General features: G+C 40.4%; 2 protein-coding genes across 2 annotated transcripts in view; one reads left to right on the top strand and one right to left on the bottom strand.

Annotated features, from left to right (window-relative positions):
• The window catches only part of LOC124488380, a 232,287-nt gene that overhangs the window by 158,376 nt on the left and 47,902 nt on the right, over positions 1-26,009 (top strand). The gene's annotated exons all lie outside the window — the stretch shown is intronic.
• Positions 1-26,009, bottom strand: part of eed (embryonic ectoderm development) — an 86,521-nt gene that overhangs the window by 55,426 nt on the left and 5,086 nt on the right. The window contains exons 2-4 of the mRNA XM_047051046.1: positions 19,422-19,574; positions 19,065-19,157; positions 1,917-1,982 (exon numbers count right to left, since the gene is read on the bottom strand). Of these exons, the coding sequence (XP_046907002.1) occupies positions 1,917-1,982; positions 19,065-19,157; positions 19,422-19,574 (312 nt within the window). The remainder of the gene's footprint in view (positions 1-1,916; positions 1,983-19,064; positions 19,158-19,421; positions 19,575-26,009) is intronic.

Below are 26,009 nucleotides of genomic sequence, written 5' to 3'. Positions count from 1 at the left end.
TTTAAAAGAAAAGGTATTGCTCAGGGCTCCAGACTGCGACCAAATGGTGGCATTTTTGCGACCAGTTTTTGAGACAGTGCGAGCATTTTTTACAAGCACTCGCGCATGTGCGACCTACAAATGTTGAATTCATTGGGTGTGCACAATGTCAGCACACGTTAGTAATAACGCATAGATACGACGTTCTAGTAAGACAGCGATATCAGCTTTCCTTCTGCATTAGTACCGTAGCTTAAAATCTAGGAAAGTTGAGGCTATTTTTCGCTAGGTACCTATAAACCTAGCTGAAAGTCTTGGAAAGTTTAGGATATTTTTCGCTAGGTTCCTACAAACATGTCTTAATCTTCCAGACAAGTGGATGCCCCTTCGTTCTTTTGGTGAGCAGTTTCACAAGCCCTTCTTACCCGGCGTCATAGAGCATAGCAGCTAAATACTTATTTAGCACTAGCGTTGTATCCCTGCCTGTGTTTGAGCTGTTGCGCTGTTATACTCGGCAAGTATCGTGTTGTGGTGTCGGAGGACTGATCGAAAAGTGCATCATACATTTAAGTCATTTAGCTAAGACTTGCATGTACAGTAGCCTACGTAATGTCACATTAAATAATGTATTTAAGCTCAAGCTTATATGGTGCGTCGCAGGGGCGATTCTAGGATCAGACCTTTGGGAGTGCTCAGCCCCCAATGAGAATGTGACATGAATACAGTGCCTTGCAAAAGTGCTAAACGTAAACCCCCTTGCTAATATCAATCCCTAATTTCACTGGATAACAATTAATACATTTATTTAAAATATTAGGAGTGCTTGAGCACTCCTAAAAAGGATCTAAAATTGCCACTGAATTGTACCCTCTCCAGTTACATTAATAAATGCATTGCAGGTCAATATAAGGTGTGCCCCTAAATGTTCTGCTTGCGGTCCTAAAATGTTCAGTCAGGGGCTACTGTGCTCCTAGTAAAAAAAGTTAGTCTGGAGCCCTGTTGCTATTTTGTTAATCTGTTTGTTTTGGTTTGGTATTTTGTACAAGGCACGAGCACAATTGGCTGCAGAACTACAAACTCTGCCATAGCCTACTTTGTTGGTGTTATTAGTCAAAATGGCAAAGAAATCTGTGGTATGGCAGCATTTAATTAAAGTACATTTACAAAGTACCGGGTGAAACGTTGAATGCAAACTCTGCCAACAACGGTTTATTTTTCATAGTTCGATGTCAAATATGATGTAGCCTTCCACCTGAAAAACGTAAGTTGGCCTAGCCCTACTTCGCTCATGCTAACGCGCTGGGTTGAAAAATCAATATGCCTATTATAAGAATCACATCCAAATCGAGTGACATTATCTTCTCCGGCAAAGACAAAAACATCTTTCTCTATTGCACCGTTCCCCACCCACTCTTCTATGCAAGTTCGCATGCTGCAAGTTCAGGCAGTGATAAGAGTGCTCTGATGATTTGCATGTTAAACAAACAATATTTTACATTTGTAGTACATTGTAAGAGACACTAAATACCATCGGCATTCGGTTACAACAGGACTGGTGACACAAGTCTTATTATTAGTAGGCTATTAGCGGCTGAATCTGCAATGTCCAGCAGCCATTAAGTCAGATCGCGAAAATGTTTGTACTTTTTTGTTGTTGTTGTGAACAGACAGGTATTCAGTCTGTATGTGGCATTCGACATACCATTATGCTTGACATTGGGTCATCTTTGAACAGATATCAGAATATTGTAGCCCATCTTAAGTTAGTACCATGTTGTTAATTACACATTAATGAAAATGTGGGATTTAGCCTTTTTTGTAAACAATTTTAAGAGCTGACTACCAGTAAAACAATTGCAGACTTATTGTCCTCATGTGTAAGTTCCTCAAAAAATATGAGCAAAAAATGACACATTTGGAAAAAGTGTAAAGGATACATCTGCGTCCACATAAGACTGAAGAAGTCTTATCTCTCCCTGGGAATGACACTCGTACAGTGTAACCTGGTGGATTAAAAGTTAAGAAAACACAATGTAATTTGGACCAATACAAATTATTATTAAACAGTATTTTCCTGAACATGAACATTAAGCTATTGAACCCCACATTTGACTGGTGTGAGATGGTGCATAGTACTAGTAGTAGTTATATGGCAGCTTTGCACTATATAACTGGCACTGTATTATAATTTTTTTGTATCAAATATTTAATTTTCTTTTCAAGTTTTCAACAACAAAAGAAAATATATATATTCCTTGCAAACAACGACAACTTCATTGCAGATATACATCGGCAGGGGCATAGAATTTAGTAGGGATGCTAGTAACATGTCCCAACCAAAGCCACGGAAACAAATTGTCCATACCAAAAAATTGCTGAGTGAAACCTAGCCTAATGTTTGTATTACATTTTTGCTGTTTTCTAACATTAAAAGGCAGGGTAGGCAATGCTGTTGAGTAGCACTTTATCATATTTGCTGAAATAAAATTACACATCATGATGGCAACCAATAGATAAAGGTTTGACAGTAAAATAAAATCAATCCGATATTAGTGGGTGTTGCAGGACTGCAATAAAGTCATTAAGGTTGGACCGGCAGTAAAGATTGGACGGGCTATTTGTCTGTCTACAAACCTACCTACCACCAGGTAGTAGTCAGGCAATGTGTTCATGTGTTCTGGAGGAGTGGTTTTGTAGAGGTAAGGGGTGGGACATGTTGGTTTAAATCAATTCAATCTTGAGCAAAAATTGCTCGGTTCACAAAACTTTAGTACCCTATCTTTAACTGTTGATGTCCAAAGTGGAAAACCATTCTAGGCCTTCCACCCTGGCCATGCATGACTGAAAACAGGTAGAATACGCATATCTTTCCATTTAGGGCTAAGCAATATTAGCCTGGTCCTAACCAGACCCTCGTACATTTCATTTGTACAGAGGGTCTGGGATCACTCCATTGACAAGCGTTAACTTCCTTGAAGGCGGGTCCTCTGTTGAAGTTTAAAACTATTGGATCTGCCCAGAACCACTCTAATCTGCCATAGCCAATCGCAAGCGTTCGCCTTAGCCAACTCCTTCACCACTACTGTAACGGAGCTAGATGCCGTAACTGGAAAACCAAACTTTTCCCAAACCCCGTGGGGAGGAGGGCCACAACATCATGGCCACCAACAAAACTCAGCAAGGAATGTTCTTGCTCCGGCTTTAACTTATGGATATTCGGCAGCGTTGCCACAACCGCAGAATCGCTTTGCTCGCATCTTTCTCCGCCGCCATTACTGAACTCCTCAAACTAGTGCACAACATTAACGTCATCGTTCTCAGCCACTCCCTCTGTTCGCTGATTGGACCTACAAAGAATTCGCCCAAAAACGTAAATTAACTTGAAATGTATTTCTGGAAAACTCTCTAGTACAACAAGTTTACTGGAAGCGATCATTGTCAGTAACAACGTACCTGTCTGAAGACTCAGGGCTCATGTGACCAGCTAGCCGGAGTATCCGCATTGTAAATAGGGAAAAGCACATTCAACTTCGTCAGCTTCTCTTATATTATTATGATATGGTATTCCATCAACGTCGCTAACAAAAGCTGTGCTTACACAATGCCTCGCTTAGTTAAACGTCAACTTGGACTTAATCCTCAACCGTTCCACTAACGTTCCATTACACTAAAAAGCTAAGCTAATTCAAGCTAGACCTCAATTAGCTTAGATAGTGTGCGAACATGAAAAACAGAAGCAGCCCAGACCAGGCAATTGTCAAAAAGAAGAGTTATGTCACAAAAAGCAGAGCTGTGTTATTTTCCGCAGCATAATTGGATTTTTGGAGTTTGAGTTATCCCCAAAAAGGACAATTTGCCGCAATTAACAGGGCGACAAAGAAAACTTGACAAAACATTGCCGATCATTTAAATGTGACACTGTCCAGTCAAAAGGGGTCATTGTCGGAATCTCGTAGTGTCCGTTAGAAGCCGAAAACTGCTTCACATTTTCTTGCATATTACACAAGTTAGTGTTGAAGAATATAATAAACAACATGTTTAGAATCACAAAATACTCATTTGTACTTGTTTACCTGTGCTATGGAAAGATTTCCAACTAACATAGTCTGCCTCCACAGGTTAAGATGGGGTCTGGACAGTGGCAGACTCTGGCTGTTTGAAGGGTGGGAGAGAAACATTTAAAGGGCTCCTACTGCACAACATGGTGCCCCACCAATGTAACAATGGGAATGGGTGTTGTCGCAGTCTCATTGTGAAAGCATGCCTTAGTTGGCACATTGTAGGGGAGACTGTAAGGCACAGCATCTGATTCCCTTTGGAAAGGGCACTATTTGGGACATGTAGCAACATAAAGGGCACTTCGTAATAGCACCCTTTTCCACTGGAAGGAAGGGCACAGGAACGTTGTAAAGGCACCTTATTGGGCAATGCATCTCTTTTTCTCCACTATCAGGGCACTCATTAAGACATGTTATCACTGTTTTTTCTAGAGTGCATACTATTATTTATTGCATGAAGGGGCATCCTGAGCACTCAAGCAATAGGGCACTTTAGAGGGCATTTTAGCAACACTTTTTCAACCCTGGGGGCACCAGGCAGTCACACCTGAATCTTCCAGTGGGCCTGGATACACACATGGGGACAGTCTATTGCAATTATAACATTGAGGAAGCCAGAAGGAGAGGATTAAGTAAGTAATATAGAGGACTGTAGACTACTTTAAACAATGAAAATAATGGGAATGGGAACCTCTTCCAAATAACTGAAGACAACGAACCCTTTTTATCAATAATTTCTTCATTGGAAGTTGCTCCCCTCGCCATGGCTATCGCTGCCACTGTTTTTGGCAATAAGACTAATTTTCCACAGTTAACATTAGCTACTCCATTGGAGGTGCTCAGTCAGTATATTTTAGTGAGCGTACGTAGGCTACCATTTCTCCACAACTTCCTGCTGCATCACAGAAATTAAATTGACTGCTGTTCCTAATTATTCTTCAGCAACATTATCGATATTATTGAAAATGAACATTAATGAATTAATGTACGATATCTTTATTGAGGGAAGTCATTACTTTGATAAATCGATATAAAAAAATCTCGCCCAGCCCTAATAAACATTTTTTATTTAAATCTAATGTAAATTCGAAATTATTTGGAGGCAAGGTAAACACGTAAATTAATTCATGCTGGGTCAAATTGTGAGAGAAAAGTATATGAATGTACTTGTTAACTCTAGAAAAAAGATCCAATGGGAAACACGGGGTATGTAAATTTACGATCAACAATATGACCAATTGTGATTTCAGGAGTGTGTAGGAATGTGTGATAGGTTTGCCAAAGGAGGGGGTTGGGATAACTAAGTGAACAAGAGAGGGTACAATTTCTGGGGAAATTGTGGGTTGTGCTTGCGACAGTTGCAGATGGGTATGTTTCCAGGCTGTGAATATCAACACCCTGTATTTTTGTACGCCCTTCGACTGGTTAGCTCCTGCGATTCCCACATAGCAGACTATTAGTATAAAAGTCTATATAAGTCTATTAGTTAGCTAGCTCAAAAATTTACCAGGGCTAGGTCTGAATCTAGGAGCAAAACGAGGCACTGTAGGTATATGCGCTGTAAGTATATGCAGGTAGCAACGCTAGTGCTAAATAACTTAATTTGCTAAGTAGCGTTCAGGAGACTGCTCACCAAAAGACCGAAGGGGAAACCCACTTGTCTAGCAGATTAAGATATTAAGTAGGTACGTAGCGAAAAGTTGCCTCAACTTTCCTAGACTTTCAGCTACGGTACTAAAGGCCGAAATATGCTACTGCGTCTCCGTTTACGGATGGGAGGGCGCACGGATACGGACGGATAGACTGCGTACATGGTTCTCCGTAGGCTGTGTGTGCTAAAAACAATTAACTGCCAGAAGAGTAGGTGGCGCAACGTTTTTTGTAAGACGTCGTTGAGTGTTTATTTACCTAGGTTATCAAAAAGTCAGAGCAAATTTACAAATTAGCCGTTTCATCAATAAAATATGCAGATTTTCAGCAACTACACTGCCCATTTCTCGTCACATGTTAATTCAGATGCTGATTTACATGTACTGTTTAGTTGAAATATGAATTGTAAAAACTTACAGCAATGGCGGTCAAAGGATTCTGTTCGTCCTGTTTATCACGGCAACCCCGCCCCCTCCCCTAACACAAGCGGTTCTTAATACTGACCAATCACAGCCAAGGGGGTTTCCGTAGCTCTCCGAAATTACGACGGATAGTTAGAAAATCCCCCGAGGCCAGTAGGGTGAAGTGCCTTGTCCAAGGACACAATGTTATTTGACACGGCCGGGAATTGAACCAGCAACCTTCTGATTACCAGTCCGATTCCCTTACCATTCAGCCACCTGACTCCCTATGATATGTTGATAACATGATTTTCATCTCAGAAATCTTCATATGAACAATACACATTAAGCTTATTTCAATTATCAATATGAAAGAATGCTCAATGCATCTCCATGTCTTCTGATATAGCCTAGGTGGGTGAGTGAGTCAGAGGCAGGCGCAGCATGCAGGGACAGCTCTGTTGCTGAGGTGACTGCTGAAAGGTGACAGGTAGTTGAAGATGTCCCATTGCTTATTGGGAAGTTTAGTATTCAAAATGTTTTAATGTCCAGCCCCTCAGTATATGTAAAACAACTATGGTAAATAGTTGTGGTAAATGCACCAGAATGCGGGAAAATGCATCCACATATTAAATAATAATTCGGGGGGAGAAACCCCCAGAACCCCCGGCAAAATGTGCCCCCCCCACTCTCAAAATGCTGCTGACGCCAATGATAAGCTGGCGGAGATGGGGAGCTGAATGTGGTTTCTAACCCCAAAAACATGGCAGAAAAGAAAAGAAAAAAGTATAATTCTTACAGTGAATGGGAGGAAGACTAATTTTTTACTACTGTGAAAGAAGGCTGCGTGTGTCTCATTTGCGGGGCAAATGTTGCGATGGAAAAGCTACTATGCTAATTACCCATCGGGTAGCACGCTTTGGGCAGTAAAATACCTGATTGAAGTTGGCCCTCCACCCAACCATAGACTTATAGACCCAACGCAAAACACCGTCAAAATAGTCTCAATCATTTGTGCAGCAATTATTTTTGTTTGTGCTGCTTTGCAGAATGTAGAAGTGATCATCTGAATTTTTTACAATTAATAGATTAATAGAAATGTTGAATATTGATATGTTTCCCACCTTGTTAAGTCATTGTTGATAGTTATTGTGAGAAAGCATTAAGATGATCAGTACCTTCACATGGATAAGTATCATTAATAATAATATAGGCCTATAATTAAAGGTAAACTGAGCAGATTTGTGTGTATCAAACTGGTAGCCAGTGTTTCCCACAGATAAGAAAACTAGTTGTGGCGGGGAGGGGGGTGGGGGTTGTCAGACGGGGGGGGGGGGGGGGGGGGGGGGGGGGGGGGGGGGGGGGGGGGGGGGGGTGGAGTCGTAATAATTCCTTCGTTAATAATTTGTTACACACTTAATTTGTTAATAATTTGTTACATTAAATATTAATCCTAAATGATTCACACCTTCACAAAATTAACAACAACTAATATATCATTTCTGCATTTTGCATGTAGCCACGCTAGTGCTAAACAACTATTTAACTGGTCGGCTCCAGGACGCCGGGTAAGTAGCTAGCTCCTGAGACTTCTCACCAAAAGAACGAAGGGGAACCTTCGAGTAAGGTACCTAGCAAAAAGTAGCCTCAACTTTCCTCGACTTTTAGGTACGGCACTAATGCTGAAAGCTCGTTGATATAGCTTTTGGTCTTACTAGAACGGCGTATGTATGCATTGTTGCTAACGTTGTGACTGTGCATATGTGAGAAAGACGCATGAGTGACAGAGAGACGGTTTCACGAAACGCAATGTGTGGCGGCCGGTGTTGATTCTGTGGCGCACCGCCACAAATTAGTCTATGTGTGGGAAACACTGGTAGCCCTTCGTATGACTCAGTACCCATGAAATAGCTCAGTTTCAAAAAGGTTGGTGACCCCTGGTCTAAGTACATGTCCTACTGACATTAGTAATACTAATTAATTAGTACTCCAAGAAAGTAACTACTGCACTTCTCCAGATATGGAACAAAAAACACATCAAACAGCAGCTGTCTACCACACACAAGAATGAATAAAATAAGAAAGACGATACCAAAATTACCCATAATCCAGAGCAGTAAAGCTCTGAGCTTCATATAGTGTAAAAAGAAGGAGGACTGAGGCCCTTTCAGAGCTGAAGAGTATCAGAAGAAGTGAGTCCTATTTCAAATGAACTGACAAAGTGAGTCCCTTTTCTGTTGGTCCACTTAAAGAGGACTGGCTCTTAATTGAAGGCTGACATATAGAGGTGGATATAATGGGAACACTTGATTACTTGTCAACACACACTTTCTCCATCATTGAGGTTAATGTGATACATTACAGGTATATGTGAAGCAGCTACTAATGCGATACTATACAATCCACCCCTTATGCAAATCTTTAAATCTGATTTAACACAACGCAATCCAATGCATTGCTAAATTTGATGCTATGCAGTTCAATATGATACAGAAAGACTAGATTTTTTTTATTGATTCTATGGCTAACATAAAAAAAAAAAAAAAAATTGCATTCAGTTCATTTAACATATTGTTTCTCTAGTACTTCCACTCAGTAAGTATCTCCTTAATGCTTTTTATTTTGAGAAAAAAAAAAACACTTATCTGTCATAAACAGACCTTTTCAAGTCTTTTATCTTTTATGGTGCCCAAAAAAAGTATTTGCAGCTGTATGGGCAGCTTATTAAATAGCAGGGCTTGAAATTGCAACCAACGCTTGCTAATTAGCCTACTACACCATTCTATTCAATGTTACATAACCAATTAAACTTAATCTTTACGTTCTCAACTTTAATTAAAATCAGTATTTCCCCTTGGATTTTTCTCAGTGGGGGCGGTAGACCAAAATTTGGCGTCCAATTCATTGTCAATGGAAGTCATGTGACAGGCCCCACAAGGCAGTGTGAGATACCTGGTAGCGCAAACAGGTAGCCTAGCAAGAGAAGCTAACCCTATTCCATGCGTTTATTAGGGCATTTGTGGACGAGCAACGTCAGTATGTTGCCAGTCCAAATTAAACTAGCCAGCATAACACAGTGTGCAAGTAACTGCTATTCCCAGCACACAGAAAAAAAACTAAAATATTCTTATTAGGCTAAATAGGCTAAAACTAGGCCAGGCTAAAATCCTAGTCTTTGATGGCTATGTTCCCCGACCCCCGATTAATGGCGGTTGCAATCAAATTCAGCTTCAGACAGGGTTTTTCCTGGGTCAAAATGGGTCTTCGGTGCTCCAATCTTTTTTTATATATATATATATATATATTATTTTTTTCTTTTTTCTAATTAATGTATTTATTCCCAAGTGTTTAGCGCACCCCCCCCCCCCCCCACACACACACACACATATTTTCGTCCTATTTCCCCTAAAGCAAAAAAGTTATTAAGTATGTTCCAAATTGTATAAATGCTGCCAATTAATAATTGACGTAACAACTTATTGTAAATGGTCAGTAGCCTAGCGGCCCTAGCCTATCGATTAAGGTAAGCCACTCTGAAGCATGTACACTGCCTGCTTCATTTGATCTTCATAGGCTAAGCATTCTGTAGCAAATATTAACAATAAACCCACTTTTTATTAATTAAAACTACTTCAGTATAATAATGCACCTAAAATACAAACCTGAGAAAAGGCAGCAATCGCTATCAAATCAACAGACATGTGCAATTTAGCTAGCAGGGGAAGAATACAAACAATGATAATCACAAGTTAACTTGATTTAAATTCGCAAGAACTATAGACTTATACAATAACAGGCTTAAGAACTGACAACACAAGTTATACGACTTACAGTTCTCAAGGACGCACACACGCTATCTCAACTGCGGTGTGAAGCGCATGTCCGTGCTATTCTCCGACATGCACTCCAACAATCACTGCTGATATACGGACTAAACTTTTGTACAGCCTGATTTCTAATACCGTGGCGGCAGAAATTTAGCCATAGAGGAAACACTGCACTATATATTATCATTCCAGGTTAAGAATATCAATGGAGGCTGCGTTTGAAATCTTAAATCAAACTTTTGTCAGCATTTTGAGTGGAAATGTAATTTGCATTTGTAGGCTACAGGTGTACTATTTGTGCACGTCGGGCTGGCCCTCGCAGCGTAACGACAGTTTAGTGGCCGCTCTGTCCATTCGCGCACCTCACAGTTGCGTATTGATCAGACAAGAACACAAGCTTATCAACTTGATTATTATTGATCAAAACAGAACGAGGGTTCGCCTGTAGCCTACTTGAAACATACTATTGAGAACATATTCGCTGATATGCAATGCACGCATGATGAACACAGGTTTTTTTTTGCCTTTGGCGCTCGGGATTTGTCATTGGCGCTCGGGAAAACGGTTTTGGCGCGCGCCAACATTTTCTCTTTAGGAAAAACCCTGGATACAATTTTAGCAGTGTCAGAAGATTCTTCTCCAACGACGATTGTCAAATCAAAAACCAATGCGACAACAAACAGGTGAAAATGTAGAAAAGAGCCAGATGGACAGTACCGCAAGAAGATAAACTTAGACCAGGGGTCGGCAACCCAAAATGTTGAAAGAGCCATATTGGATCAAAAAACTTAAAACTATTATGTCTGTCTCTCTACAGACTTTGTAAAAATTATGGGTTTAGTCCAAACCTATGACGTATGGGGGGGGGAGTCAGATGGCTGAGAGGTGAGGGAATAGGGCTAGTAATCTGAAGGTCGCCAGTTCGATTCCCGGCTGTGCCAAATGACGTTGTGTCCTTGGGCAAGGCACTTCACCCTACTTGCCTCGGGGGAATGTCCCTGTACTTACTGTAAGTCGCTCTGGATAAGAGCGCCTGCTAAATAACTTAATGTAAATGTATGGGTTTGATGTGATGCAAGATAGGTACTTCCACACGTAATGCAAGCGCGCATAGTGCGCAAGCGAATTTTTTGGGCCATTCTTGGAGCGCAAAATAGTTTAATTGTGCTTTATGTAAAATAAACATAGACGTTTATCAAAAAACCTTGTCTAGTGATACCATCACTCCGGCCCTGCTCCCATCCATCCTCGCTGACGCGTATCGTTACGGTAAGGCCCCCCAGCCCAGCTATCTGTAGCCTATCTGAGAAAACGTTTTGGAAAAGACGGGCTATAGACCCAACCAACTCTATTTGGGAGGGGAGAACTCCCTCACATGGTACAACCCATGCAGAGGCTGATGTGTCAGAATGCGGAACGTGTGTAGCGTACTTTAAGAGAAGATAATACTAACGTGACAAATATCAAAAACAAAGAATTCTCGACGGGCCCAGAAGTGAAGCGGCCCACTGGGGACTCTCCCGTTTACCCACCCCGGCCCTGATTACAACGTTAACAAGGCTACTTGGTTGGCGATGCCTTTTCAGCGTGAGATATACAAGGTGTGGCGTGAGAGCGTGTGAAATGGTTGAAATGCATGTGTCTCACGGCCAATGCGTGAGAGTTGGCTACTCTAGTAAGTAGGCTACAAATGTATAATGAGCATTCATAAAAATAGCTAGCTAGCTTCCGTTACCTAGCAACCTAGCATAACACTCGTAGCAATGCTACTTCCTGCTAGTGTTACTTGTTCGCATGCTCATTGTAAAATTTGAAGCCATATGATAAAGTTTCCAGTCAATAAGATAGATAGGTACTTTATTAACCCCCGAAGGGAAATTATTGTGTCCAGACAGATGGCTAGAAAGCTCACGCAGTCCAGAAAATCTTTAATCGATAAGTTGGATATTGTAGCTACAGTACAGCAGTAGCTAGCTAGCGATCTCAGTCACTAGTTTGATGCACGGTTACAATATAACCGTTATTCGCTAACAATATCAACAGCAACAACATCGGGAACGTCTTGTTTTTCAGTTCACAAGATCAAAATCATGAAACGTGTTTTCATCATAATAATCATAAAACGTGTTTGTGGTTAAATGACATGGAAAATCCTCAATGGCTTGTTAAGATTTACTATCGCCAGCCAAGATCGACCTTATCCACCCGGAAGTAAGATATCTGTTGTTGTGACATCAGGCTGAAATGTCCTATAGCATTTGTCATATAGTTTGTCTATCGGAAAATAGTAAGTTGGAATGTTCAGAATCACACGTGTGGCGGTACTCTGTGATGCCCGCTTTCGAACGATCACATATCTGTGATCATATACTCCTTAAAACCAAAAATATGTTGACACCATCTTTTTCCATTTTCATATTTTTAAAGAAGCTCCAGGGAGCCACTAGGGCGGCGCTAAAGAGGCGCCCACAGGTTGCCGACCTCAAGTTCAAGTCTTTTATTTGTCAGGTGCACAGAGCAACACAAGGTTAGACTGGGCACTGAAATTCTTAAGACAAGACAACGCAAGCACTTGGCATAACATAACATATAAGTACACAGAACAAATTTACATCTATGCTGAGCTTAGATAAGTGAACTTCCTAAATATACAGATAGCAATAAATAAACGACTATACTAACCCTAACACTAAAACTTCCTAAATTACAGATAACAATAAATAGTACGCTATACTAACCCTAATACACCAAAAAAAAAAAAAAAAAAAAAAAAAAAAAAAAAAAACCTGTTACAACCCTATAAACTAATCTAACCTAAATGGAGTACAGTGCAGTAGTGCAAATTTACAGATCAGTGACTTTGTCAATGACCAAACAGGAGCCTGGTGGCGAGGTACAGTAGTGCAATGTTACTGAAAGAGCAACCAGTAGCTGAAAGTGACAGTGTATAAGTGACTAGTGTGCAGTAAAAATGTCCATATCAGTGTCCATTGAGAAGCCTGATGACCCTTGGGTAGAAACTGTTGTCCAGTCTGCGTGTGCGCGACCGGATGCTGCGGTAACGCCTGCCAGAAGGCAACGGGGTAAAGAGACTGAAGGATGGGTGGGAACAGTCTCTTAGAATCCTGCTGGCTTTCCTAAGGCAACAAGACCTCTGACTTAGACCAATAAAATGAACTCTACATAGGACTTTTGTTTTTGTTTGCTGCCAACTACCATTGTAAATTTGCGGGTGAATGTGGCTCACTGTCATTGAAAGTGTTACGGATTAATAATGTTACGGATTAATGATGTTAAACTCTGTACCGTCTTCTTCAATGCGTCCGTTTTTCGTGCCTAGACTCTGAATATAGGTCCTAGTATCGTTTGGATGTTACATTTACATTACATTTACATTTAGCAGACGCTCTTATCCAGAGCGACTTACTGTAAGTACAGGGACCCCTGTACAAGTAGGGTGAAGTGCCTTGCCCAAGGACACAAAGTCATTTGGCACAGCCGGGAATCGAACTGGCGACCTTCAGATTACTAGCCCTATTCCCTCACCGCTCAGCCATCTGACTCCATTATGTTCGTGTAAATCAAGACCTAAACAAGCAATGCAAAGCTCGCACAAGAGCAAATACATTTTTGCATGAATTGGAGCGCAAATTAGTTTTTTGAGCTTTATGCAGAGGGATAAAGTGGAGAGAAAAGCTTTTGTCTTCTGCTAGTTTACTACACAGGGTGACCAGTGGCTAACAAATTGTGAATGACAAGCTATGTACTAATCACTAGAATGGTCATAACTTTTAATCAAAATATGATATTTCTAATCTGTCTTCTGTTCTACATTGCCCATAGCTTTGTGGATATTCCATCAACTCAAAGTTTTCCTCTATCTTTAATTAAAGTGGTTAAAATGTAGTTGTCTAATGAAGTACGGTGGATTGAGATTTTTGTAAAAAGAAATGGCTCCCTGAAATCACCTTGATAAAGGATGATTTGCCTTAAGTAATCAGATATTTATTCACATCATAAAAATCCCCTGGAAATTCATAATATTAATATGCATATTTACATTACATTTACATTGTCATTTAGCCTACGCTCTTATCCAGAGCGACTTACAGTAAGTACAGGGACATTCCCCCTGAGGCAACGTCATGTGGCACGGCAGGGAATCGATCCCGCAACCTTCTGATTACTAGCCTGACTCCCTCACCGCTCAGCCATCTGACTCCCATATATATATATATATATATATATATATATATATATATATATACCATATTTCAACAGTATATGAAATGTTAAGAATTTTGGCTTAGGCAGGAAAGGGTCAAGATTACAAATACAAGGGAAGAGAAGGTGGACTAAAAGAACCCGTGGTATTATCTAGAACAGGGGTTTCCAAACTTTTCAGCCCTGGACCCCTAAAATAATGGTGCCAGTGACTCGCGACCCCCGAATCTACGGAGGTGGTTTACGTATACGTGGGAGTAAAAATAAGCCCCGAGGCCTGTTCCATAAAGCGAGTTTACCGAATAAGCCAGACTTATGTCAGTTAGTCGGACTCATTTCTAGCTCATTCCGTTCCATAAAGCTAGCTCAACGTAGTTCAAACTCGGTTACTATGGCAACTTAGGCTGCAAAACTAGTCTGGTCCGGGGCAGGCTAACTGTCAGGCTTAGCGTGACTTGATGCTTAACGAGACCTTCCTGTAACACTGACCCAACGGGAAAACGATGACTTACCACGGATATTCTAATTTTCATGTTCAACATTGATAGAAAATCAACTTAAATAGCCTACATATGCTACAACATTTAGCCTAATGCATTAAACGACGATGAACAATGATTTGATACACACCACGTTAGCCTAGTTTGTGATATCAAATGTTTACTGTAGGCATCAGGAATAGGCCTATCTCAATTTAAATTATCAGAGTATAATTATCATAGCTATATAGTTGTTAACATAGGTCTACAATTGCAAAACAAACCTAAATCCATAGGGTACATCCGCTAGTTTCCCGACACAACCATGTTAAAAAGTTATACTACTGGGTTTTGTATTGATTAATAGTAGGCTATTTATTTAAAACAATGTCAAAAAAGCAAATTTACATGTGTTTAGAGCAGGGGTGTCAAACTAATTTTCACCGAGGGCCACATCAGCATTATGGTTGACGTCAAAGGGCCAGTTGTAACTACGATGTAACATCAGTAACGATGTAAAAACATGGTGTTTTTGTTGTAGCTTTTGTGAACATAGGGCCTATTGTGCTGCAATTGAAGTCCGCCTTTTAATTCTTGGACAATCTGCAGTTTTTCTTGGAGGATAAATTAGCAAATTTTTCTCAGTGTTTGGTGACAAAATGCAAGCGCGTCAAAAGAGCAAAACTTTTTTTGCCCTTCATTTGAATGCAGAATAGCTTTTTGAGCTTTATGTAAAATAAACATTGCCGTTTTCCAATTGGTAAAACCTTGTCTAATGAAGGTGATGTCTTCATCATTTCTGGCTCCAAATTGTCGACAAGGGAAGCAGAAACATGCTAGCTTGGCTGAGTTCTCTAACCAAGTTCGAGAGCGATACCAACTTGGGTTGAATGCCCGAGGACCTTGGCTGAAAATGCACATGGGGTACGTTCGCAGAACCGGCTGCATTGGAGTGCTGTCATTCAAACCATGCTCGCCTTCACCCAGTTAAACTTTGCGCTTAACACTGATGTGCATACACTGCTTTCTAGAGGCGGGATGTCGTCACTTTGCCGTAACACAATCGAAATGCATGTTGAGAGATGTCGTTTATGGTCAATGCACGCTGTAAAGCAGCGTAGACTTATTTCAATAGCCCATTAAGCTTCCGCGGGCCACATAAAATGAAGTGGCGGGCCACATTTGGCCCGCGGGCCTTGAGTTTGACACCTGTGGTTTAGAGGGTGTCTGTTTTTTAATCAAAGAAGTAACTAAAGGTCTAAAAAAGGAACTTGACCTACGTAGCATCGTTCACGTCAATCATGAAGTGTAGTTTCATTTTGATGAAGCGGTGGATGAGGGAGCTGTCATAGTACAAAGCTTAAAGGGAATGTTATTTCTGGAAGAAGTCACATGGCCGTGTGCATTGCTTTTGCCGTGGTGGATTGTATGAACCATGTTTTACCTCTCAGGCTGCTTAAGAATAAGGTGCACGCACCATTAGATTGACTACTTAAATCTGACTTGAATTACTAGCACTGCGTGAGCTGAAATTGGCCTTTATGGAACCACTTTAGCCCCGCTTGACTTGCTAAGCTAATTCAAGTCTGGTTTGGGACTTTAAGTTCAATTTATTTGAGCGGCCTTTATGGAACAGGCCCCTGGACTTTGTGTTTGATGTGATACTAGTCCGGGAGCTCGATAGTTAATGCGAGCGTGCAAGGCAATTTTTTGGGCCTGTATTTGAGCACAAACTAGTTTTTGAGCTTTGCGTAAAATAAACATAACCGTTTTTCAATTGGTAAAACCTTGTATATGAAGGTGATGTCTTCTTGTCTCAGTTTTTCAGCCCCACCCTTACGTTTCTTAGCCTGGTTTTCCATTGTTATTCTTCTCCCGGTGCTCCCGATGGCCAGTCCGCTACTGCGGGGCTGCGCCGCGGTAGACCCCAAGCGGCACCATTTGAGTTTCAGCCAACGCCAGCTAATAATTTTGTCAACCAAATTGAGCCGCCAGCTGATATTTTTAGGCGGAGCCAGCTGAAATTATTTGCATCAAACAATAATTATATCCATCACAGAGACATACACAAACAAAATAAATTATTAACAAAATCAATTTTGCACACCGGATTCGCCAGTCTCGTGCTCGTTGCTATGAAACACAGTAGTGATGTGCATCTCCATCACTGAGGACGATGCGATTCACATCTCGATGCACTGCCAACTATCCGATACATTAAAGATACATGAAAGCAACTACTAATGCCATACGATACGATTCACCCCTATTGCGATGCAGTGCGATTCGACACAATGCGATTCAATGAGATGCGATGCAAAGGGAATATTATGCTATGCAATTTAATATGGTACATAATGATTTACATTTATGCTCTGATTTATTTCTTTGTCAGACTGCAAATCATCAATTAACTAAACAAGTGAAAGTTTTATTTCACATATTAAACAAAGTCTCTGACAAAAGAAGATAAAGTAACATCAGGCCTGGACCTTGCCTTAAACCAGTTCTTCTTTCCTGTTGTTCACAATTGAACTCATACGTCCTACTTTTCCTACTCATACGTCCTACTTAAGATTTTTCTCAATGACTCAGCTATCTCTCGTCTTTGTCGTACACAACAGGGATTTGTTTTGTTGTAGAATAGCTTCCTATTCTTTCAAGGGGTACCGGTGGAGCTAGCCACTGACTGTAGCCATAGCTGAATCCGAGGGGGAGGCAGACGTCTCCACACAAACACCATGTAGCCTCTTCAGGTGACTACCTAAATTAGCCGTGCTGCCTGTGTACTTTATAGCAGTAAGATATATCTTGCCAATTGCATGGGTCTTGTCAAATTGCCTATCTTACTTGTAAAATCTTGTAAAAAGTGTTTTGCAAAACCTTGGATTTATTGCAATTTGTAGGAACGTGTAACTCTTCCTACGCCATGATGACACTCGCCCGAACACGCCTCCAACTCGCGCAAAGCTTTGCCGAGAGATTCACGAAAATCGGCCACTGACAGCAGTGGAGATAAGAGCATGCTTAAGAAACTATCTAAATATAAAATCATTGGTTACAAATCATTGGTCAAATTTGTAAATACTAAAGGTGTTCGCATACACATAATTCTATATAAATACATTGGATTATACCGATGCAAAGATGTTAGAAACGATGCATCGCGATTTCATCCCACATTGTATCCGGTGCACACTTTTTTGATCCGGGCCATCGCATCGTGAGCTTTTATGCCGATGCACCGATGCGAATCGGTGAATCTTCCCATCCCTAATACACAGGACTCACAGTGAAATGATGACCAATTAAAATTGTGCATTTTCCGATAGTGATGATCATAGACAGACAGTAAAAGAAGCAATGCATTTTTCTCTCACGCTGAGCTGAAATGGCGGAAACAACTTGAAAAGGTAATTGTTGTTCTCACATACTTTCCTATTTTCTACGTTGGATACTGAGACTTTGTTAGATCTTCAGTTTTTGGAAGTAAGAATGACGTTTTGTCAGGACTAGAATGCCATTTGACGTTGTGTCAGGACTAGTGTATTATCGATATTTTTGTACTCGTTTAGAACTTGGGAATATTGAGATCTAGTAAATCAGTATTACATACACATCTGAAGACATGAAGTGGTCGCTTCAGGCATTTGTAGCTATTAACATTTTGGCGGCTGCAGCAGCCATTTAGGTTTTGGCTGAGCTGGCTAGCCAGCCAATAACTTCATGAGACAGCCATTATTCTCAAAACAAATGGCTTCGGGGTCTATGCCATGGTTGTCGATTTTCCAGTCATATTTTAAATTCTCGTGCCGTCAGGGGGTGCTGCAGCACTCTCAGCACCCCTAGTTCCTCGCGGCCATGGGTATTCCCTCTCCACTGAAATCCAAAACTCAGCCATTGTCTTGACTGAGAACGCTACCTAGAACGTTCGGTCGCTTGACAGTTCAACTAATGTGTCCTCCTGGTCGGATGTCTACACCGTTTGCCGTACTTACAGAGAATGGACAATCAAAAGGATGATGGCTTTTTTATTTGCATGCATTAATATAACAACTATTTTTAACTTGTACATTTTTTTGCTAAAATATGCAATTTCGAATTGTTTTAAAATGTTCCTTGATTTCTGGAAATCATCTTGCAACCCCCCCAAGATCATCCCCCGACCCCTCGGGGGGGGGGGGACCCCCACTTTGGGAACCACTGATCTAGAAAGCCTATCCAAATCTGCGAGATGGAAACACAGATCAACCTTGTGGGTTATCCCACGCATCACTAATGAGTTACATCTGTAACCAACATCGGTTGCAAGACAGGGTTAAATTAAACAGAACAGATGTTGCATATTCTGTCAAATTCCACAGCCTTGTATTTATCCTCATCTGGAAACAGTAAAAGCTAACTGTCCAAAGTCATTCAAAGAACTATATGTAGTGAGTAACTTACTCTATTGCTTCCCACTGTTGCAAAAACCAGAGGGTCCCCCTCTTTACTGTGCCAGTTGAATTGGACTCCAAACAGTGGCTGGCCATGGTCCTCCTGGGAAAGGTTTTTTGTGTTGTAATACTTATGTGATGATAATAATGCAGTACAGCTAAATATGATAATGCATGTTGCTTTATTGACACTAGCAATATTAAAAAGCAATGCAGTACTTTGTCTTAAGATTTTGGGGTCAAAAAGGTGAACTTTCAAGGTGATAATACTGAATGACTATACTATTTACAGATAATATAAAACTGAATGTGGTACAGGACAATGACTACATGAGTATGGTACACTGCAAGAAATCTTGATACTCACCTTAAGACTATTAACACACTTGAAGGAATATTTGCATTTCTTAGACTTCCACTTGCCCTTTCCCCAGCTCTTTCTCCCTGGAGCATTTGCTGTATTGGTGGGTGTGTCTGGACGCTCCACATTTGTCCCACTCTCAATACTAACTGCATCATCCTAAACATAAAAATAGGGTTAGGGAAAAAATGCACATGGAAAAATTTTGGTAGGGCTTTTTTTTTCTTAAAAGTTTTTTTTCTTAACCGTCAGCAGTCATGACAGAAGATTTTTTACTTAATTTAAATTTATTGATGAAGGGAATAACGGTTGCCACACGCATCCTGCATTAGTTTTGTATGTAGTCTCCTAAGAAATTCCTTAATGAAGTGCATTCATACGCAAGATGAATGCCAACAGAAATTGTGGCAAAAATCCTCATTCTGCGAGATGGAAACGGCGAAGTAGTAGTACAGAATGGCGGTAAATTTTGCAGAGCAAATATATGACCTTTATTTAACCAGGTAAAATCAATTGAGAACCAATTCTCATTTACAATGATGACCTGTGCAGTAGCACAGTCCACACAAGTGACACAAACAGCACAGATACAAAACTGTATGACAAACACATGAGGAAAAGGCTAAAGACATTATGTGAATATGAATATGGTACATAATGAATATACACTATGTACCAAAATAAACAATAAAATAAATTATAAAAGTAAATAAATAAAAAGCAGATTACTGGATTTTCATTTTTTTATTTTTTTTTTAGCAAGAGCGAGAGAGAAGTAGGGCTGCAACTAACGATTATTTTAATAATCGATTAATCTGTTGATTCTTTTTTCGATTAATCGATGAATCGGATAAAAAAATGCAAAAAAGCATTAATTTCCGACCCTTTATGCAAAAACAGAACTGACAGTGCAAATTCAGTGCAAAAAATCTTCAGAATGTGCACAAACAAGCGCACAATTTTGAAAAAGTTATTAATATTAACGTGGATTTAATGCTATTTTCAGAGATGAGCAATTATTGAGTTTTGTTTAAAACTTAATTTAAAATTGAAAAGTTGTGGAAGTAGGTTAGACTTTATTTGAATAATCTGGTGAATATTTAAGATTTTTTGACACAATTCAAAAAACAACATCTCTCAACAACATCTCTCCAATGGTCTTTCCTCTACCTCCGCTCTGCTCCGCTCTGCTTCGCTCTGCTCCGCTCAACTAAACTTTTTTTTTTAATACTCAAACATCTCCGCAACTTATTGAGTGGTGTAATAATCACGCGACACAATGACATTAGTTGCCAACGCTTTTAATAATCAATTTTAATCAATTTAATCGATTCATTGTTGCAGCCCTAAAGAGAAGCAAAGGCTGGTCAGCAGGTACAACAGTCAAATATGATTTGTTGCAGCTTTAATGCAATATGAACTGGTTTGCGATTAGCCATAATTAGATACACTAGTGCACAAACACAGATTTCTGGAATTATAGATATCGCAGTGCCCGGTATGCAGCTGGTAATTACATTTCTTAGTGGTTTTGGTACCTATATTTCTCAGATCACAATTGAAATTCTCTGTCATCTCTGAAGTACTTGCTCAACCTCCACATCTATTCTAGTCAAATTTTGCCAATTCTGTGGTAGCTTACCTTAAAGAAGCGATTGATTGCAAAACCGATTTTACCTTGTCATAGTTTAATAACGACAGTTCGGTGGGTAAAATGAACATACAGTGAATATCAAAGTCCACTGACAACTCTTTCCTATGCAAATCTCAAAAAGAAAATATTTGGCTGTAAAACGCTAGCTTTTCAACAAAGCCACCAGTGTGACGTAGGACGGGGGACCGCCCTTTTTGGCTCTGGTCTGTATCTTTGTCACGCCCCAAAATTTACATCCAGACCAGCCCGAGGTAGCATTTATCTCCGATACTAGTTAAGCTGCACGCTGCTCTGTGTAGGCTACCTTAAAGGAATTACAAGGAAGAACGTTTTGAATTATAACAAGGATATTGAAAATGGACCACGGTCGTAAATTCTGTGTTCCAGGCTGTACAGGGAAGGCTAACACTCACAGTCTTCCCAAGGAGCCAAACATTCGACAGGCATGGCTGCTGTTGTCTATGAGAAGATCCCGGCGAACGACACTCAATCATTAATTTGCTCTGAACATTTCACCCAAGACAGTTTTGACAACCTTGGACAATTTCAAGCAGGATTTGCTAGGAAGCTGAACCTGGAAAGAGGTGCTGTTCCGACCGTATGCTCATTGTAACCGCAAGCTATAAGGACAGTATGATGTTGTGCTAACAGTTATTAGCAATGCTAACTTTTCCTGTATATAGCATACCAGGTAGAATGCTAAATACGTTTCTACACACATCAAATGACTATAGCTAGACTAGCTGTAGTCGGGATTAGAAGGGAAGCTTCCGAAAAAATAGCCAGAAAACGAACAGCAGTCTGGCTTTTTGCTCATGCCTGTCTAGATAATCTATTTGAAAGAACTGGAGAAAGGCAGGTGCTAGATACAGGATACGTTAGCTTTGCTAGTAACTGTTACTAGTAACAACTAGACTGTAGGCATGTAAACAAGTTTAGCTTGCTAACGCAAGAGCATAGGTAGAATGTGTGATAATTTAGCCTAGTTTATTGGCAATGGGGCTAACGTTGATTCATGTTCCTGACTGTGTTTCATTCAAATAAATAACCTGTGTAATGTAAATCTACAATTCACGATGCATGTTTGTCCAGATCTTTGTCATGTTATTTTTCAGCAAGATATCTAGACTAGAGCTACAAACATTTTCGCGATCTGACTCAATGGCTGCTGGACATTGCAGATTCAGCTGCTAATAGCCTCCTAATAATAAGACTCGTATCACCAGTCCTGTTGTAACCGAATGCCGATGGTATTTAGTATCTCTTACAATGTACTACAAATAAAAAATATTGTTAGTTTAAAATGCAAATCATCAGAGAGCGCTTATCACTGCCTGAACTTGCAGCATGCGAACTTGCGTAGAAGCGGAGTGGGGAAAGGTGCAACTGGGGCTGCAACGATTCCTCGAGTAACTCGATTGCAAAAAATTATCGAGGCAAATTCCCCTATGCCGCATAGTCTTACTGTAGACTTACTGTACATGTCTCCTTCGCGTCATGTTACAAAGTAAATAATTTTGTCAGTCAATTTTACAGCAAAAAGGTTGTGGAGGGCAGCTTTCAAGAGATATGGGTATTCTGCATTTAGCCAGGCGGTACGATTTTTGGTGTGATTTGTGTAAAAAGTGCAATCTGAGTGAGACTCCGTCCCCTGGTACATCCCCCAGATTTGGGTTGCTCACTGGCAGTGTGTTCACAATGTTGTATTTCACTCCATTGACACTAAAAACGTCAGGGAGGACTGCTTATTGTAGATACGAGCCTGCTAAAGATAGCCAGTCTGATATCTAAAGATAGATAATCTGATTTCTCAAAGTGAGCCCGTTTCATTCGTCATGTGCCTGGCTGAGAAAGCGACCTCCGTTAGTCAGGCTAGTTATGCCCGTTTCAGGCTTTTTAAAAGGTCTCTGACAGTCAGAATCATTGTTTACAGGCAAATGTTGCGGTGGTCCTTGGCCAAATGTGTATATTGACCAGTTTAGAGTTAAATACTCTTGCCAGAGCCTGGAATCGAACCAGTGTTTTTAGTGATTTTGCATGGGTCTCCATCAGATCCTCCGGACATTTCACACGAGGTACGCAGTAAAAATCACTGTTCCGATTTTCCCGCATCTGGTACATAACCAGTATGGATAAATACATGGTCTTCACAGTTAAATAATTTTCAATGCTGAGAATAATAATAATAATGTTATTGTTGATTGTGTGAACTAGCTGGGTTTGCAAACTCAACAACAACAAAGAGAATAGAAGACCATTAGTTCTTTGCGTTGGGTTAGCACAGCAGCGGAAGTGGTGAGACCCGTTTTCCGGTTTAGTCATGTGACGTTTGACATATAGCCTACCCTATTAAGCAAAATTACATTTTGGCTAGGCCAACTTACGTTTTTCAGGTGGTAGGCTACATCATATTTGACGTCGAACGATGAAAAACCGTTGTTGGCAGAGTTTGCATTCAACGTTTTTCGAGCTGTTTTTCATACGTAATCATATACTTTGTGTACATTACAATTAAGTTTAGGGTGTTAATTATACAAAACATCAAAAATTTCAATTTTGACAGAAAACAGATTTTTTATCTTTTTGGGCTTATAGCCAACAATGAGCAGCCATGACATCCAATGAATTTTTGGAGACCGCCCCAAATATGTTTAAGAATATCGAAATGAATATCAATATTGAAATATTCATGCTCAATATCACACAAAGGCCAAATCCCAATTCTCTGTCTTACTCCTACCCCTTAGTTTTGCTCCTTCATGTGAGAGTAAGGCCTGTCCCAATACTCGTTTTGATCAAGGGGTAGGGCTACGGGGTAGGGGTACACCCCTTAAAACCAAGTGTTTTCGGAAGCTTACTTGAAACCAAAGCAGGGCTCTACGCTAAAGTTTTCACCAAGGAGTACATGTGCTCCTGAATGAAAACATTTAGGAGCACACAAAGAAATTTAGGAGCACAGCATGTTTTTTTTTATGTATTCATTTATTGAACATAAGTTAACGATGCCCCTGTGTTAAGTTAACACAGGGGCGTCGTTAGATCCTTTTTACAGAATAAATCAGCTGTGCCCCAGTAAAATTTATTTTCCTACATAGAAAACATTTTGGCGCGCGCCAAAGCCGTTTTCCCGAGCGCCAATGACAAATCCCGAGCGCCAATGACAAATCCCGAGCGCCAAAGGCAAAAAAAGTCAGCGATGAAGAAAAGAAAAAAAAAAACAGTGTTCATCACGCGTGCAATGCATGTCAGCGAATATGTTCTCAATAGTATGTTTCAAGTAGGCTACAGCCGAACCCTCGCTCTGTTTGATCAATAATAATCAAGTTGATAAGCGTGTGTTCTTGTCTGATCAATACGCAACTGTGAGGTGCGCGAATGGACAGAGCGGCCACTAAACTGTCGTTCCGCTGCGAGGGCCAGCCCGACGTGCACACAGCCTCCATTGGTATTCTTAACCTGGAATGATAACATATAGTGCAGTGTTTCCTCTATGGCTACATTTCTGCTGCCACGATATTAGAAATCAGGCTGTACAGAGGTATAGTCCGTATATCAGCAGTGATTGTGCTTTTACACCTATTAGTCCGTTTGCCTGGTCCAATCAGTGGATGAGTTGCTACTTTGTTGCATTTATCATTGAGTCCGGTTAGTGTTCACACGGTCCTGTTTTAAGCGAACCAACGTTTGTAAAAATACAATGACACGCGGTCACACAGGTTGTTAATCTTTTGGACAGAAAATGATTTAGGGAAAATCACTTCCTTGCCACGAAACAACAATGGAGCAACAGCAGCATATTGTTATGACCACGTTTTTTGGGTTGCTCGTTGGTGTTTTACTCAAGATGATATCCAGGTCATCAAACCATGGGAATTATTAGTTTTCGTCCGCCGAGCTACCACTTTTCCATAGAATATCACACATTTTTATGTATTGCTGCCTACGTTTTTTAACTTTCAAACGACATTAGTCCACAGTGCAAAAATAACCCTTTATTTCAGTAGGCCTATATCACTTAATAATTTAAATACCTTGCTATTCTTATGTGTCTCCACAAGTATCTCTGCAATATGATCATCAGCCCATATTTGAAGAGCTTTCACTTTATCAGTTCCCCACGTTTTCCCTCAACTAACTTTGCTGCTAATGAGTGGCACGGCTGTCTCTGTCAAATGTCGACATCCTTTTTCAACCCACAATGCACTACATTTTGGTTTGCTTCCAGGAATAGGTCAGTAATATGTCCGATTACGTTCACACCTAAAGCGAACCGAATCATGGTTCACTTGGAACCGGACCGAGTCCCGTCTTTTTAGGGGGACCATGGTCCGGTTGTTTGGTCCGTACCAGAGTTCGAATGCGTGTTCTCACCTATCCAAACGAACCAGACTTGAGAAAACGGACCATGGTCCGATTGAAACGGATCAAACATGTCAGGTGTAAAGCACGAGTGCATGTCGGAGAATAGCACGGACACGCGCTTCACACCGCAGTTAAGATTGCGCTTGTGCGTCCTTGAGAACTGTAAGTCGTATAACTTTTGTTGTCAGTTCTTAAGCCCGTTACTGTATAAGTCTCTAGTTCTTGCAAATTTTAATCAAGTTAACTGGTGATTTTCGTTGTTTGTATTCTTCCCCTGCTAGCTAAATTGCACGTCTGTTGATTTGATAGCGATTGCTGCCCTTTCTCAGGTTTGTATTTTAGGTGCATTATTATGCTGAAGTAGTTTTAATTAATAAAAAGTGGGTATATTGTTAATATTTGCTACAGAATGCTTAGCCTATCAAGATAAAATGAAGCAGGCAGTGTACATGCTTCAGAGTGGCCTACCTTAATCGATAGGCTAGGCTACTGACCATTTACAATAAGTTGTTACGTCAATTTTTAATTGGCAGCATTTATGCCATTTAGAACATACTTTGTAACTTTATTGCTCTAGG

The sequence above is a fragment of the Hypomesus transpacificus genome, unplaced genomic scaffold (assembly GCF_021917145.1).
Source record: "Hypomesus transpacificus isolate Combined female unplaced genomic scaffold, fHypTra1 scaffold_134, whole genome shotgun sequence".
In the NCBI taxonomy this organism is placed as follows: Eukaryota; Metazoa; Chordata; class Actinopteri; order Osmeriformes; family Osmeridae; genus Hypomesus; species Hypomesus transpacificus.
This window is presented reverse-complemented; position numbering and strand designations above follow the sequence as displayed.